Here is a 15,732-nt window from a genome sequence, read left to right on the forward strand (position 1 = left end):
GAGGAGAGGCAGGGAATGTGTCAGGAGGGCAGAGAAATGCTGGCTGAGCAGGATCTCCTTTCCCTTCAGAAGTGGTGAGGGTGGATTCAAGCTGTGAGATGCAAGCTTCACCCTTTGGCCTTTTGACACAGCTCTTCAGAGGCTTGTAGTTCATCTCCAAAAGGAGATTCAGGTGGGATGAAGGGAGTGGTATTACTGCCGGGCACAAGTTTCCTTCTGTACTGATGCCAGTTGCTCCATGGGTAATTTGAAATAGGGGAGGGGTCAGAAGGATGGGGAGGATACTCTCTGACCTGTAGGAGGGACTTGATGTGTGCGGCATGGTGTCCTTTGGCAGTTTCTGTTTGGAGACGAGGCCATTTCCCTTTCCCTGTTGGGTGTCCTGTTTTCACAGCACCCAGGGGAGGTGGGGAGAGAAGCAGCCTTGTTTCCTCCAGCCCTGCTCTGTGGTCCATTTGCAGCAGCGCTACTGAGTGCAGTAGCCGAGGAGACTGCAGGGCACGTGCGCATGTCTTGGCTCTCTTGCAATGTTCTGGCGAGAGCCAGAGCAGAGATCTGTGGTTTCATGTCCACATTATTCATGATGACAAACTCTGTGGCATGTTCAACACTGAGCTTCTTAATACAGTCCTCATTCCAGCACTGGTGCAACTTTGGTTTGCCTAAAAGAAAATATGAAGTTACAATATCTGCAGAAGAATGCTGAGGATGTGAGGAGATAAAATGAGTATTTCTTGGTGTAGGAAGGGAGTCTAGACCCAGGGTTTCAGTTAATAGACACATCAAGGGACTTGCAAGGGTATTTAGGGCTTGGTGTCCTTTAAGAAGTTTCTGTCAAGCAACTGGAAAGTTCCGCCTTTCTCCTCTGTTTCTGCAGAGTGTCCTGGCAGAGCTGACCATCTGCTCCCTAATTTGGACTAAATTCAGCAGAGGAGTTTGGCTCTGGGAGGGAGTAGATTTGAAGAGTTTTGATTCTGGATTTGGGTTTTTTTGATTGGGGATTTTGTGGGGTTTCTTTTTTTGGTATTGACAAAAAATCATTTTTCTTTCACTTTGTTCTTTTCCTTTGTGAGCTGAGATTGCTCAGGTGTGGGGTCTGAGGTGGATTTACCCCTGAGGCTTTAAACTTTGTGGGTGGTAGTGGGAGAGCAGGACTGACGTCTTTGTGTATGCAAGTGAAAATATGACAGATAGATACTAGAGAGTATGAGACTGCCCCAAGTAGTAACCTTCACAGCAGGGAAAGCACATATTTTAAAGACACAAGATACTGTTTTTCTTTCTTTTTTTTTTTTTTTTTTTTTTTTTTTTTTTTTTTTTTTTTTTTTTTTTTTTTTTTTTTTTTTTTTTTTTTTTAAATCAACCTAATGTCGCTTGGTGTCTGAACTGACTGCTTCTGCTGGTTGAACCTCACTCTTGTTTTTCTGTGGGGCAATCTTGTAACAGCTTTCCAAAAGTTGGGGAAGAGCCTTGGCTGCTGTGGATCAGGGTTTCACATCCTACAAGATGCTGGTTTGCACATGCCAGGCCCTGTCCCTTAGCTCACGGAGCCCCCAGGGATAGAGAGCCTTGGCCTATGGGCAAAAGTGATAGGATCTTCAGTGGTGGTGTTGTTTCTCTCCTGTGCAAGTGAACGTATTTCTGCACACTGCTGTTGAGATGTGTCCTCACAGCTTCAGGGGGAAGAAAAAAAAAAAAAAACCCACAACTTTTAGAATGTTGCTGATATATGGATATTCTGCCCTGCCTCACCTCTCCTTTCTTCCACAGTAGAACTGTTTGGGCTTTTGCAGTAAACCACTGTAAAAAAATAGCATTTTCTTCACAAAGTGAGTTTCAAGCTGAATTGATTCTCTCCTGTGTTTTAGTGTATAGTCTGTGGAGTAGATGTATATTCTAGAGGTGAGAGAAGAGAAAGGGATGGGAACTGCTGTGGAAAAAGCAACATGATACTGTGCCTGGTTGGGGCTGCACTTTTCTGTTTGGGTAGGAGCAGTGGGAGTTTGCATCCCATGTGAAGTCTGACAGCGAAACAAAATTTAGGGGGTGCTACTTGTAGCAGAAGGTCTTTCTCTCGGGGATGAAGTGTCTGTGAGTCCTGACAGACTTGGGACAAATGGAAAAGCTGGCATTGGGAAAGTGAATAGAGTGTTTGCCCCCACAACAGCTGTGATAGGAACTAATGGCTGTGGCAGAGATGTTACAAATATCTGGTGGGTAGCCTAGATGAAAGTGCAGGATTACCTGAAATGTCAGGTCATCTTGTTTGCCAGTGTACAGCTTCTCTAAACACTGGTTGCTCTTCTTTAAACCAGGTTGTACTGATTTAACTGCAGTTGCTAAACAAGCAAATCCCATTGAACCTAAATTGATCTGTTCCCCTAAAAAAAGACCAACCATTTCCCATGTTGTGTCTGTTTTTATATGAAATATATAACAGATTAAATCGAAGTATCATTTTAGCTTTGTCAGTGAAGTGCAGAGTGTCAGTATTCACCCTGGTATTCTTTGTCCAGAAACAGGGGTAAGGGGAAGGAATTCCCCTGTGATGGTGAGCCTTGCAGCTGTGCTTGGAATGGTGCAGGAAAGGGATGTAACAGCCACTCTGCTCTAAGGCCCATCTTCTGCTCTCATGGCTGTTGCTCTGAAGCAATCATTTCAATGTGCTTCCAAATTCTGAGCAAGCTATAAAGTTTTTCCTTGGTACATCATGTAGGAAGAGTGCTTATGCTGTATGTATTTACGATTGGGTCAACATTGGACTTGGCAGACAGCAGGAGATAACGTTTTGAGGATACTAGAGGTGCTGCTTCACACCCATTCGCAAGTACAGCATAACTTGGCTGGTTGTTGCTGCCAAGGGGCTGGAGGGAGGCAGAGAGGAAGAAGCTGGGCTGTGAGAGCTGGGCAGAAGGGGGTCCTGAGGGTGACATGAAGCCTGGCATCTACTCATTCTGGGTATGAGGCCCAGGGAGGGGATGTTTGGCTGGAAGGAGGCAGCTCCTAACCCAAGGCATTTTCTTTGCAAGGGGAGGTCCTGGATGCACACTGGAGAACTGAGATGGAAGACAAGGAACACATTTCACCAACCCCACGAGTGCCGTGAGGTCCTGCAGTTCCTGCACTGGTTGTCACCTCCCAGGGCTGGCTGCAGGTCACAGCCAGGAAGGCTGTGGCACTCCCTCTGAAGTACCTCAAAGCGTAACTTGGGGTTTTAACCGTGGGAGGTGAAACTTCACCCATCTTACTGTGGGTGAGCTGAGTTAGCGGCGCTCTGCTCCTGACAGCGACAGCCTGGCTGGGACGTGTGCCTGACTGTCAGAGAGGAGAGGAGGCTCACCCTGTGAAACTAGGAGAAAAAACTTCTTCCTTTTCCTGAGTTAAGTGGGTTTCCCAGTTCAGCGAGTGAGACTCTGGTTAAGCCTGGCTGACATTGCCTAATGTTACACCTCCTGGCAGAGTTTGGGCATCAGGCTCCTGAGTGAGCTGCAGTGGGTTACTGGAGGGGCATTGGTATTTGGGTGGAAAGTGTTTAAATTCCTGTAGACCTGACTGATCATTTCTGTCTTAGAGTGTTTTTAGGGAATGAGAATTTGCTTTTCAGTGCAGTCCTAAGTGAGGAGAAAGACTTTTTACCTTTCTGTGCTTTGAACCCTATGCTAGACTCTAGGAGGACAGGCCATTCTGGATAGGGAGAGTGAGGAGCAAAGTCTGACAAAAGAGGAGGTTTAAGGTTGCCTCTCTTTACATTCCTGACTGAGACATGAAATGAAAGAGAAAGTAAAATTTAATGCCCAGTGTTTCAGGACTTGTAATTTTAATTTCAGACACCCTTTTTGTTCTGTGTACAGACCTGATGTCCACCTCCCATCTCTTTCCACCAGAGGTTCTTGTCTCACTCCTTCTTTTGCCTAGTGTAGAAAGTAATGAACGTGCAAAGCCTGAAAAATATCTTGTATTTAAAAAAAACTAACAAACTGTGCGAAAGATAATCATGGTGTTTGTCATGAAAAAACCTGTTAGTTCACTGTAAATAGGTTTCTGACAGCTGGTTGGTTTTAGTACATGCTATTTGTACTTTAAATTTAATGTTAAAATATTATTGTCATCTAAACCGCGACTGTTCTTAGTTGAGCAGATTTCAGGTTAAAAACAGTAGTCAAGCCATGACTGTTTGTAGCACTGTAATGTAATTTTGTGTTACTAGGTCTTTTCTGACCTGTTTTAATGCATCATGAAGTGGTGGTTATATGCCTAATTGCACAGTGCAGAGAAAATTGTGTTGAAATATTGCATAAAACTTGAGCGTTATGTGATGTTTTGTAGTGGAGGTACTACTGTAGGCACTCATTCATAACAAGACCTGCAGGTTTCTCCCTGCTAGGGCGGGTGGTTGAGCTGGCTGTGCTGACTCAACAGAGCAAGTTTCTTTCTCTTCACATCCTCTTCTTCCTCCTCCTCCTCTTTTTGACTGCTTGTGACCAAACATCAGCAGATTCAGAAGAGCTCACTCGTGAAACGTACCTTAGTTTGAGCTTGCTTTTTGTAACTATGCAGCTGTGGATTGAGACTTTTAGAGCTCTCATGTCAACCAGATGTTAAGCTGGCTAAAAAGCAGACTTGCTTTCTGAGTGTGGGTGTGTTTGTGCGGTGTGGGTGTGAGTGCACACAGGTTCCTCTGGAGTAGTTCAGAAGAGGACCATTCTGACTTGGGGGGACTCAGTGTCGCCTTGGTGGGCATTCCTGACTGTATGGGGGATGGAGGCACAGGAGGGCTGCTGGGGCAGGGCGGGAGGTACTCAGAAGTGAGGTCTGAGAGGTTTGTGCATGTGTGTGCCCTGAAGTGTTCATGCAGTTTTGGTCACCACAATATAAGAAAGATATAAAGTTATTAGAGACTGTCCAAAGGAGGGCAGTGAAGATGGTGCAGGGCCTTGAGGGGAAGCTGTATGAGGGGAGGGGCTGAGGTCACTTGGTCTGTTCAACCTGGAGAAGAGGAAGCTGAGGGGAGACCTCACTGCAGCCTACAATTTCCTTGTGATGAGAAGAGGAGGGGCAGGCACTGATCTCTTCTCTGTGGTGATCAGTGACCTGAGGGAACAGCCTGAAGTTAAGTCAGGGGAGGTTTAGGTTGGATCTGAGAAAGAGGTTCTTTACCCAGAGGGTGGTTGGGCACGGGAACAGGCTCCCCAGGGAAGTGGCCACAGCACCAAGCCTGACAGAGTTCAAGAAGTGTTTGGATAATACTTCTGGGCACATGGTGTGACCCTTGGGGGTGGTCGTGTGCAGGGCCTCAATGATCCTTGTGGATCCCTTGCAGCTCAGCATGTTCTGTGATTCTGTGGCTGCACAGAATAGTCTCATGATGTCCAGGGCTTGGAGCCTGCTGCCTGAGCCTAGCTCCTCCCTTTTTCATTTAACGATGGCTGGAAGAAAAATAATCAAGTATGCTGGAAGAGAAACATTAATTAACTTTTAATTTAGATCTAACGTATGCTGCAGGAAAGAGTGAGTGTGCGGTATCTGTCATGTTATATAGAGGGTGATGCATTGAAGAAACAAGGAAAAGCCTCAGGTCGGAATGGGAAGATGAGGTTTTAACTCTGTGGATGGGTTTTGTATCTTGATTAAAAGCTGCAGATGTGTGATAAGTCTCTTTTGTATCCATTTTGCATTTGAAATTACTTTCTCTGTAACTTGGTTTGTATCTGTTTTCTCTTAAGCCAAACTTGCAAGGAGAAGTCAGGAGAGAGAAAATCTCGGCATGCTGGTCTGGTCACCTAACCAGAATCTGTCTGAAGCAAAATGTAAGTCTCTTCAAATACATTTATTCCCCTTTTTCCTTACATGTATCACTTCAGGAATGTAAAGTTGCCACTTTCGGTAGAGAGGTTATGTCTGTGACCTTTCCATTATGATTAGAAATTAATTTAAAAAAAGAAAAGCGAACAAAGAAATCCCCCAGTTCATCTTTCTTCCCCACTGGGCAGCTGCTCAGAGAATCAAATCCACAGGGGCATGGAAATCAAGAAAAATGTGACATGCCTTCTTCCCTGGTATGAATTCTTTAAGGTGGGCCTACACGATCTGCTTTTTTTGCTGTTGGTGCTGTAGAGGCAACAGAAATAGCTGGGGAGAGCAAAATAAAAAGTATTGGGAGGGGGACATGCAACATTTGGTAATTAGTAGTACCTTTTTCTCCACAAAGACACAAATAAAATCCACATCTGGAGCCCATGGAGGTTTTAAATGCCAGAACAATTGCAGTGCCTTGGAATTCCACGTGAGGGCAATTAACAGCACTCTGTGTGTGTCTGGGAACAAGTCTCAGTGCTGCTGCCAGATGGCAGAACTAGTGTTTGAAAGGTTTGTCTAGCTACAGTTCCCCTCATGAATAAGTAGGACTCCTTGATTAAAGGGCTGCTGTTTGAATGCAGTAACTAAACCTAAGTGCTTTTGGGGGAGGGAGCTGAAAAGAGCTATTTTTGACTTTGTGCTTTTTTTTTTTTTTTTATCTTTTCTGATTCTGGGACCAAGAACGAGTATCTTGCATTCCTGTTCCTCTGCAGTTTTTGTGGTGGCACTATTAACTTGATACCTGTTTTTCCCCTTAGACCCAAGGACTAGCGTGCATCACAAGGCACTTGTGAGGCTGTAGTGGCATTTGCAAATTAAGGCAGCAGAGACTGTGCACAAACTGGCTCTGCCATGAAAGGCCTGTGCTCTGCCCTGGGGCATTTGTTCCACTGAGCAAGTTGCCCCTTAAATTACAGAAGGATGATGGTACTGTGATCTACAGATAAAAAGGGCTTTGCAAGGATCATGTCTGCCTTCTCTCCTGCCAGTAGCCTCTTGTCTGCTCCCTGCTGGCTGTTGCAGGTTGAACTAAATAAGACTGATGAGATGAGGAGTATGTTTGACAGTTACCTACAGCTAGAAACCTTTTAAAAGGTATAAGAGCAAGAAATTGTTTCTGCCACCGAAAGGAATGACTGTTCATGGGCTGTCTGTGACACACAGGATTCCTGTAGGTGCCTCTCAAATCTGAGTTTCTTATGAATCTCAGCTCAGCTTTGGAACATTTAACTCCTGCCGGATAGGAAACGGGTTTCTTGAAGAGGGAAGACAGAAGGGAGGGGGAAGGGGAGGGAAGATATTTGGAACTGAGTAAAATTATCTGTGACTGAGAATTTTGTGGCAATTGGCAAAAATATATTATAGAGCATATAAAAGATATAATATCTGCTAAGATGTCATGAACCTAGGAGGTAATTTAAAAAGTTGTATGACACTGATGAATAAAGTGGCAGGTTGATGTTGGTACAACAAACAAGTTGGGGAAAGCAGTATGAATATAAGAAGGCAAGAAGAAATTTCTCAAAATACTCAAAATTTCAGTAGGAGTGTAGGGTCATCAGTTATTTCACCTTCCAAGACAGGTACAGAAAAAAAAGAATAAATATTTCATGGGGAGTTTGAGGAAGTAAAGTGTGAGGCTGTTGCACCATACATGACACACAAAATACCTCACGGATGCCTGATTTATATAGAGTGGATGAAGTTGTGAAATTAACCTCTAGTAGAGTAGAAAAAACCCAAAGAAATATTGGGAGAGGTGGCTGAGAGGACCTTGGCTGGTAGGAAGTCTCCAGCAAATTGGGAAAGGGCAGCTCTACAGAGAATGAGAGAAAAGGGAGCTGGTTGGTCATTGCTTTGCCTTGAGTCAATTTGAGCTGATCCTGCTGAAAGGTATCAGTTATTCCTGTCTCTGTCTGGCATTACTTAAAAATGAACCATGAAAACCAAATTCTGCTGAAGGTAGATGCTTTTGGTTTTTGGAAATGGATTGATTGGTAGAAATAAGTTTATTGCTCTAATGTATTCAAGGCAGCTGTTAGGCACTGATTGCATGAGAGCCTGAATCAGTCCCCCTTCCTTTCTAAAGATGAGAACGTCCTCCAGAACACCAGTGCTCTGCAATGGCTGTAGAGCACTTACTAAATGTAGTACATGCAGAGTTCCCTAATCTGCTTTATGGTTTATGATGAAAGAACATCAGGGGACAGGAGGTCTCTTCAGCGACTCTTGAATTCACTGACAAGTCTTGGCATCGTTGATAGTGAATCCTAATTAAATGGGGTCTGCGGGGATGTGTGAGAGGACTGGTGATGATCAACATTTCCATCAGTGATGTGGGAATTGGTATGAAATTGTTGATGACCCATAGACTGACAGGGTGGTAAATAAAATTAATGCTACCAGCAGTCTTGTAGAGTGCTTTGGGTCTTTTCCTGACTTGGACTGCTGCCAGTGCAATGGGCTCTTAATGACCCAACTGCAAGGTTATGAATCTTAGTACTGAAAGCTCTGGCCTTCTACATCAAGTCTGATGTTTGGAAAGAAATGGCTTAGAGAGCAATACTGGGGAAACAGTGGGCAGGTAATTCAGCAAAGGTTCATGGTGTCCTGCTTGACCCAGGGGATGATGTGGATGTAAAGAGTGAGGTAGTCACTGGTACAGTTTGCTGCGTCTGTACCCAGCAGCATTCGGGAAAATGAACCTCGAAATACTGGCTTTAGTTTAAAAACTGAGAAAACGATTGAGACAGGAGCAACTGAAACATTTTGGAAACTGAAGATGAAGCAAAATCCATCTTTTTAGCTTACTGAAAAGAGGCTAAAAGGGGACTATTCTCAATTATTCTCTTAGAGGAAAAATTTGACATAGTGAGAGACATGCATAATACAAATAGATGGCTTGCAAAAATAAGTCCACACGGACTGAAATGAAATGCCTGAGTGTGGGTTTTTTGGTTTGTTTTTTTTTTTGTGATTGACTACTGGAAGTTATTCAGGGAAATGATGGATTCTGCATTTCTTGATGCCTTTTTAAACCATGAATTTTTGTGACATGGTGCGGGAGATCATTCACTGGCAATGGGAAATTGCAAGTGGAAGGAGGTGTGGTCTCTAGGAGGTTGGTGTAGCTCCTTGTGCTGTAAGTACTGTTAGTCCTATCTAGCACATCCATTCTTAATACTGCTGTTCAGGTTAAAGTGTGGATCAACAAATCCTTCCAATCTGCAGCTGCCTGTTGGTACCTGTGATTACTTTGGTTTGTACTCGAAAGCCTTTAATCCATCCTGCCTCTGTAAGACACAGGACTCTTCTCTGTTCCTGTGGCTCACTGTGAAGGTGGAAGTTAGTGCAGCACATGTTTGCTCTTCCTTTAAGAGTGAACTGGGTAGCTCTTGTGAGTGGGAGAGTTCAGTGCAAACAGTGCAGCTTGTGGAAGTCACCTCTGTTAAAGGTGCTGAAAACCACTGAGCAGATCCTGTGACCATGCTCAGGGCAGTGCACCTGATGGGTTTGGCAGAGGGCTGGCCAAACTGATGGATGCTGTGGGAGGGTCTCTGTAAGCCACTTGAAAGGAATCCTGGAAAGACCAGTGTGTCAGCCAAGACCTGGTGGATATCTCCATGCCTGATGCTTCAGATTCACACAGTTAAAAGCTCGTTTGGGTCCCATGAAGCAGTGTTTTAATCACACTGGAGAAACTTTTTGCCTGGATGCCATGAAATGAGGGATGTAAAAGAGAAGATTGAAAACAAAAGTATGTGTTGGCACGTTGCTCATTTCTTTTATCCTGTTCCTTGTTAACCATTAATCCTGGACACCAACCGCTTACTGCCTTTCCCGTATTAATACCAAAGTTGAATGCTGCCAGCATGGTCCATATCTACTGACAGACTTCTGCCTTTGAGGGGTCACTTGCACAGCAGTGTCACCATTAGTGAGGAGGTCACACAATTGGCCCAAAGCTAGAATTTTGTCCTGTGTCTTTTGAAGAAGAAAGAAAGAAGGGTCATTGTACAGTAACTGAACATTTGGACTTAAAATAACTGTGCTCCCCTTCCAACTCTGCTCCAAATACCCTGTGACTGGTGTCACACCTCTTACAGAGAGCTAGCTCTCAAAGTAAGACTCCTGAGAGGCTGTCTGTGGACTTGGTGCCACGGAGAGCAACTGTTCTGGCTGTTGTGGGACTGTGACAGAGGGTGAGGAAGGAGACAGAGAGGAAGAATGATGCCTTGAGCAAGGTGACATTGAGGAGCAGGAATAGCTAGGTGGAAGACAGGCATCTGCTCTCTTGGAGTGGCACGTGGGGAAGGAGGAGGGGAAATAGTGAAAAATGCATTGTAATGATGCTGTGGAAACTCTGCACAGGATAGAGCTGGGCCAGCATGAAGCTATTAATAAAACAGCAGCGCCTTCCTCTGTGCCAAGTGCACCAGTGAGTGGAACCATAAAGATGACTTTGGGTTGGTTTAGAAATGAGCAAGTGCTGGCATGGTGCAGCTGCCCAGGAGCAAGGAATAGACACCAGGTGAGAGGGTGAGATGTCATGATTGCTTTTATACACCTGCAGTTCAAAGGTGAACTACAAGAGGGAAAGATGTATTGTTTTGCCAGCGATAAGCTCTGCTTTGAAAGTAGTTTTTCTGCTCTCTTCCTGACAGAATATGTATGCTGCTAGATGGGAGTTCTGTTTTCTCACTTGATGTCTTGGTAGATGCTTCCAGTGGATTTGCAGTTTATGGGTGTCACTGAACAGGCAGGCACTGTCCCTAATACCCACGGGACAGTGGGCTGTGGATGGAAACTGGGTCTTCTGGTCTTGCAGTGCTGCTTCTGCTTGACCTGATAGTTGATTGGCACTGCCAACTTTGGACATTCACCACTCCCTGTCTCCGTTACTCTGTGGCACCTCTTCTTTTGAGGCTGCAGCTGGCTCTCTGCTTTACTTTACGCCTGCCTTGGTGCACGTGGAGAGAATTCAGAAATCCTCCTTCCCCCTATGGAGGGGAAGTAGAAACACCCAGGGGACATGGGGATAGAGAAATTCCAGAATTAAGTGAAACAGCTGAGTGCTTTGACATCCCCTAATGTGTTTGGCCAAACCCTGTGGCTGGGGAAAAGGGAGGGGTCCCTAAATGTGCTGCAAAACCTGATGCTGGGAAGGCAGTAATGTAGCAGCTGAGGCTCTGATGGAGGAAGAAGTGCTGGTTGCTATAGTTACTAAGGATATCAACCCTGTGGTGGTTGGATGGGCAAGGTTTTAGTTAACTGTGCCACAGGCTGGGTAATTGTTAGGGAGTGTGTGGTGCTCCACCCAAAGGAGCTCTGAGTTGGCATTCAGAATCTGTGTCCCAACCACATTTCTAAGCATGTCCTGGTTGTTAGTGTATTAGCAGCCTTCTTTGGGTGAGAGTGAGTTTTGGTAGCTGTCTTCTGTTGTGATGGTGAGGCGAATCCCAGAATTTCTGAGGGCAGGTTGCAGGTTTAAGTACCCAGAGTCCATCTCCAGCTTTAGTTCAAGGGATAATTTTGGCATAACATGGACTCTGGATTTCTCTTTAGTTTTTCTTCTGAACGGAATATTAAACAAGCTTGAAGTTCTATTTTGTCTGAATTTTCTGACTTAAAATGACTGCCAGAATAATGGACATGAAAATGTCTTCCAAGGTTGCTGCATGTGTCTGATCATGATTTGTATGGCTGGTCTCTGTTTTTAGTGTGTAGTTGAGCCATAGCTGTTTTACAAAGGGCTTCTGCTTGGACATAGCCTTTACCTCTTGGCTCACTTATTTTGGCCTGTGAATCCTATGAACATACGACTCCATCAACTATCGTCATTAGCTCTCATTTTCTGTGGGGTGTAGAGTGCCCTAACAATAAATAAATGTGAGAGGAAAACCACAAATGGGAGAGAGTAGACTGGGGAAAGTGTTGATCTTAAAATCTCCCTTTTAGAAAATGAAGGCCATATTTAACAGGATGCATTTAAAATGGAAGCGATTAACACTTCAGAGGTATTGGACAGCCACCCCCTCCTCGGCACACAGGCACCCTCCTGCAGGGAGCAGCAGTGAGGCAGAGGATATAGTCTGGTATGTATTCAGGAGCTTTTTGAGTTTATCCTCTCCATCATCCCCTGAACAGGATCCTTGAAACAGCTGGAATTGTGGTTTTATTTTTAGTCCCCTCTCCCCTCCAACCCCTGTTGTCTCTGTGACCTGGTTTATAACGTAACTCCACAAAAGGGTGTGTTGATGCTCAGTAAGAGGGGCCACCTTGGTCAGGAATGGAAGAATGGGAGCTGCTTAGGCTTTGTCACCAAAGAGTAAAAAGTATTGTTGAACTCTTAGCTGAACTCATACTTGGGGATTTTTTGTGGCCGGTTAAGTGCTGTGAGAGGTTGTGAAGGAAGGAGCACGTGTTCTGTGCTTCTGTTGTTTGGGGGTTTTCTGCTTGTTTGTGTCCGAGGTTTTACTTGTTGAGGTGTTTGGGGTTTTTTAGTAGTAGTAAAAGTATTAGCTTTAAAAAAGATCTGCCAGGTAGAGCCAAGAATTCCAGGTCTCTCAGGGGTGAACTACAGGGGTTGTGCTTATCTCCTGAAGGTAGGTGCTGACCTTTTTGTTGCTCAAGTGGAGATAGCAAAATCCCCAAATTTAGGATTATGCTGTTTGTATATGCTCCTTCCCTAGAAATATCAGTTTGTTTTCTGTCCCAATGACAGCAAAAAGGATTACTGGAAAAGCAGAATTAGGTTTATGTTTATCCCTAATCCAAATTTCGTATTATGCAGCGAACCTGGCAGCTGTGAAGCTTGGATGCAAATACAGTAGCTGAAGAATGCAACTCAATGAATTCAGAAATGAGAGAACTAGTGTTTAATTTAGGATTCTGCTTGAGTTTAGCTGTAGAAATAATAGTCATGGCCACTTCTCCCAGCAGCTGCAGTTGCTGCACTTCAGAAAGTGCTCAAAAGAAGGTGAAGGAATGCAGTATTTCATTTTAGCTAAGGCAGCTTTTGATGCTTACAGTAGCAATATTGTGAACAGCAAAAAAGAAGATACCAGGCTTCAAAGGCTATGGGAGTATTCCAGAAATGGCTGAGTTGCCTCAAACTTAGCTGCAGTTTTAGTTTTCCCTTTGTTTGTCATCTGCTGTACTAGTTGCTATTGCAACACTGTGTGGAAATCTCAGAGCAACTCTTTCATCATTATTGCTGCAGGTTGATATTTCTGGATCCTGAATGAATATTTAAATTAAGATGAAATTTTAACCCTTTCCCAGCAGTGGAGTCAGGAAAGCAATGTTGTTTGAGAGAGCTAGGATATGTGTTTGGGATGGGTTTTACCCAAGGTACAATGGATTGTGGCATGTGTGGGGGGGGTTATGTGGTGTTTTGGTTTTGGTTTTTGTTTTTTTTTTTTTTAAGCTCACAAACAAACAAAAAACACCCCACCCCCACAGAAAAATGTGTTGGAGAGTATCCAGGAAAAGGATGTCTTATCTAAGGTAGCTATGTTATCCTGAAGGAATTTTTGCTGCTCTGCTGTGAGGGGGGAGGTAGTCATCAGTTTCTTCGTGTGCCTTGTTCTCTCCTGCCACCTGTTTGTTCCTCCTTTTCACTGCAGTGTGATCCAGGCCTTCTCCGAACGTGTCAAGATGACCCACTTTGAAAATGCCGACTGCCACTACTGTGGCTGCTGCGGGATTGAACTGGTGCTGGCGCTTGGAGGGAGCTTTTTTCCTTAGAGAAGTTTAGAGAGAAGATGACGTGGATGTAATGGAGTGATGATAGCTGTGTTAAGAGTTACCCTGGCAGCGAGCCTTGATCTGAAATGCATTTGGGAGCAGTCTTAGCCAGCCTGATGGGCGCTGTGTGAGTTGTAGGACCAGTATGACGAGAACTAGCAGGCTGCAGCTACTTCATGCTGCTTGGGCTCAGCCCTGGGACAGGCTGAGTGTGCTCCAGTTTTGCTGGTTTTGCTGGGATGGGTAGGCTTGGGGCATTTCAGAGGACTAGGTCTTTTTTTTCTGGCCTCTTGTCTCTTACTGTAGCTGTAAGTGAAAATAAGGGTCAGGGAACTGGAGGGTAACTGAGTTAGTTTGTTTGTTTGTTTGTTTTAATTTTTCTTCGGAGCAAAGTTAGTCAGCAAATGCATGTTTATAGGTATATCATGGGAGCTGTGCACAGGCAGGGAGGAACTCTTGTGGGAGATGTTTCCACTGAGGAATGCTTGAGTAGGTCATGGCTGTAACATCTTGCTGTGATGAGTTCATATGCTGCCAAGTGTGACCTTTACAGAGGTGCTAGTGCAGGAGGCAGAGCAGCCAGGCTTCTCAAGGACATGTGCCAGAGCTTCCCTCATCATAATGTGCTTGCTGTGGCATTATTTGCTCTAATTAGGAACCACTCCCATTAGTTAATTTTTCTGTACTCTTATTTTTGCACTCCACATTAAGTTACTTTCCTGATCATGTGCTTTTTGTGCAAATTCATATTATGGTGGGGTAGTAGTGAATTTTCTAGCATGCTAAGGATTAGTAGTAATACATAATAACTTCTCAGTAAGGACTAGGCTTCCAAATCCTGGCTAAAATCTGTGACCACCCACCACTGATACTCCAGGATTTAGGAACATTGGTTTATCATAGGCTTTTCCGCTCAGTCTCTTTAGGTCAGTCTTGAAGGCTGAGGGCCTCTGTGTAATCCATGTTTCAGCAGATGCTGTATGAGTTTGTAACCTAATTTTTCTCTAAATTGACTTAATTTTATGTATTTTTTAAATACCTTAAGTCAGCATAACACTAATACTTTGGTTTGGAGGCTACTGTAAGGATGATGTCCGGGATCTGGCTATGGAAACTTCCTGTCTTTCTGCATGGACTTCTTGGTGAGGTCAAAAACATCTTTGCACCTCTTTTCTTTCAAGGCTGTAGGAAGTAAACAAGTGCAAGAATGGATGCATTGAGTGTCCGTGTCTCCCGAAGGCTAACCTGTCTGTAGCAGGGCGATCCACATCTGCTGAGGGCAGCAACTCCGTGTGACTCAGACTTGTCTCCTTCCTTTCGCTGCCTGCTGGCTTGTCCCATGCTTCCTTTCTGCCCAAGTGACATCCCCCAAGGAGGTAGCTAGGGGACAAATTGATAATTTCTTTTGCCTTTGTGTCCGGTATAAAGGGAGTCAGCGTGGCTTCTACTCTCTTGTCACAGGCTTTATTATCAGTAACAATAATAATGAGCTGTAATTTAACCTGATGGCTATTCTGCTCCCACATACCCCTTGTGTGTGTGCCCTCATGCTGCACAAAGACCCTCTGTCGTGGGGAAGTGAACTTACTTACCCATGCTGTTTAGGAAGCCTGACACAGGGCCTTCATTAGTCTGCATTCCTACAACTGCAGAGAATATAACAGTTCCAGTTTTAGACAGGAGCTTTCCAAAATCTTACTGAGGATGGAAAATGGGCCTTGTGGAAGGTTTCACCCTCTTTTAGAGGGTTTTGGGTCTGGATATTCCTTGGTGGCTTCTGAAGCTGCTTGGCAGCAGGTTGCTTGACGAAGCTTAATGGTATTCCTGCTGACTGTTTTGCAGACCAAGAATTTCAGCGTTATAGCATGATGTGGATGAAGAGCTGAGAATGTTCCTAGGCAGAGTACTGAAGCCTTGTATCACACTGATAGTAGTCTGAATTTGTGGTCTCCCATTCTGATTCTGTCATTAGTGTGTGCCAAGCTGTATTTTTTTTTTTTTTTTCAAATTAGCAAATCTGGCTTTTGGAAAGGATTCACTGTATCAGGCATTCTCAAGGAGTGAGAAGAATCATTTCCATAAGAAATTCTTCTAAACCAAGTTAGCATCCCCTGCACTGAAGAAAAG

At 44.4% G+C, this 15,732-nt stretch overlaps 1 protein-coding gene across 1 annotated transcript in view; it reads left to right on the forward strand.

The window, feature by feature from the left end:
* The first annotated feature begins 5,723 nt into the window (after positions 1–5,723).
* The window catches only part of LOC114062321 (REST corepressor 1), a 41,333-nt gene continuing 31,324 nt past the window's right edge, over positions 5,724–15,732 (forward strand). The window contains exon 1 of the mRNA XM_027893610.1: positions 5,724–5,807. Coding sequence (XP_027749411.1) covers positions 5,765–5,807 — 43 coding nt within the window. The 5' untranslated portion in view covers positions 5,724–5,764. The remainder of the gene's footprint in view (positions 5,808–15,732) is intronic.

This window comes from Empidonax traillii, unplaced genomic scaffold (assembly GCF_003031625.1).
Source record: "Empidonax traillii isolate 1590-97213 ecotype Southwest subspecies unplaced genomic scaffold, ASM303162v1 scaffold398:size1781980, whole genome shotgun sequence".
Lineage (NCBI taxonomy): Eukaryota > Metazoa > Chordata > Aves > Passeriformes > Tyrannidae > Empidonax > Empidonax traillii.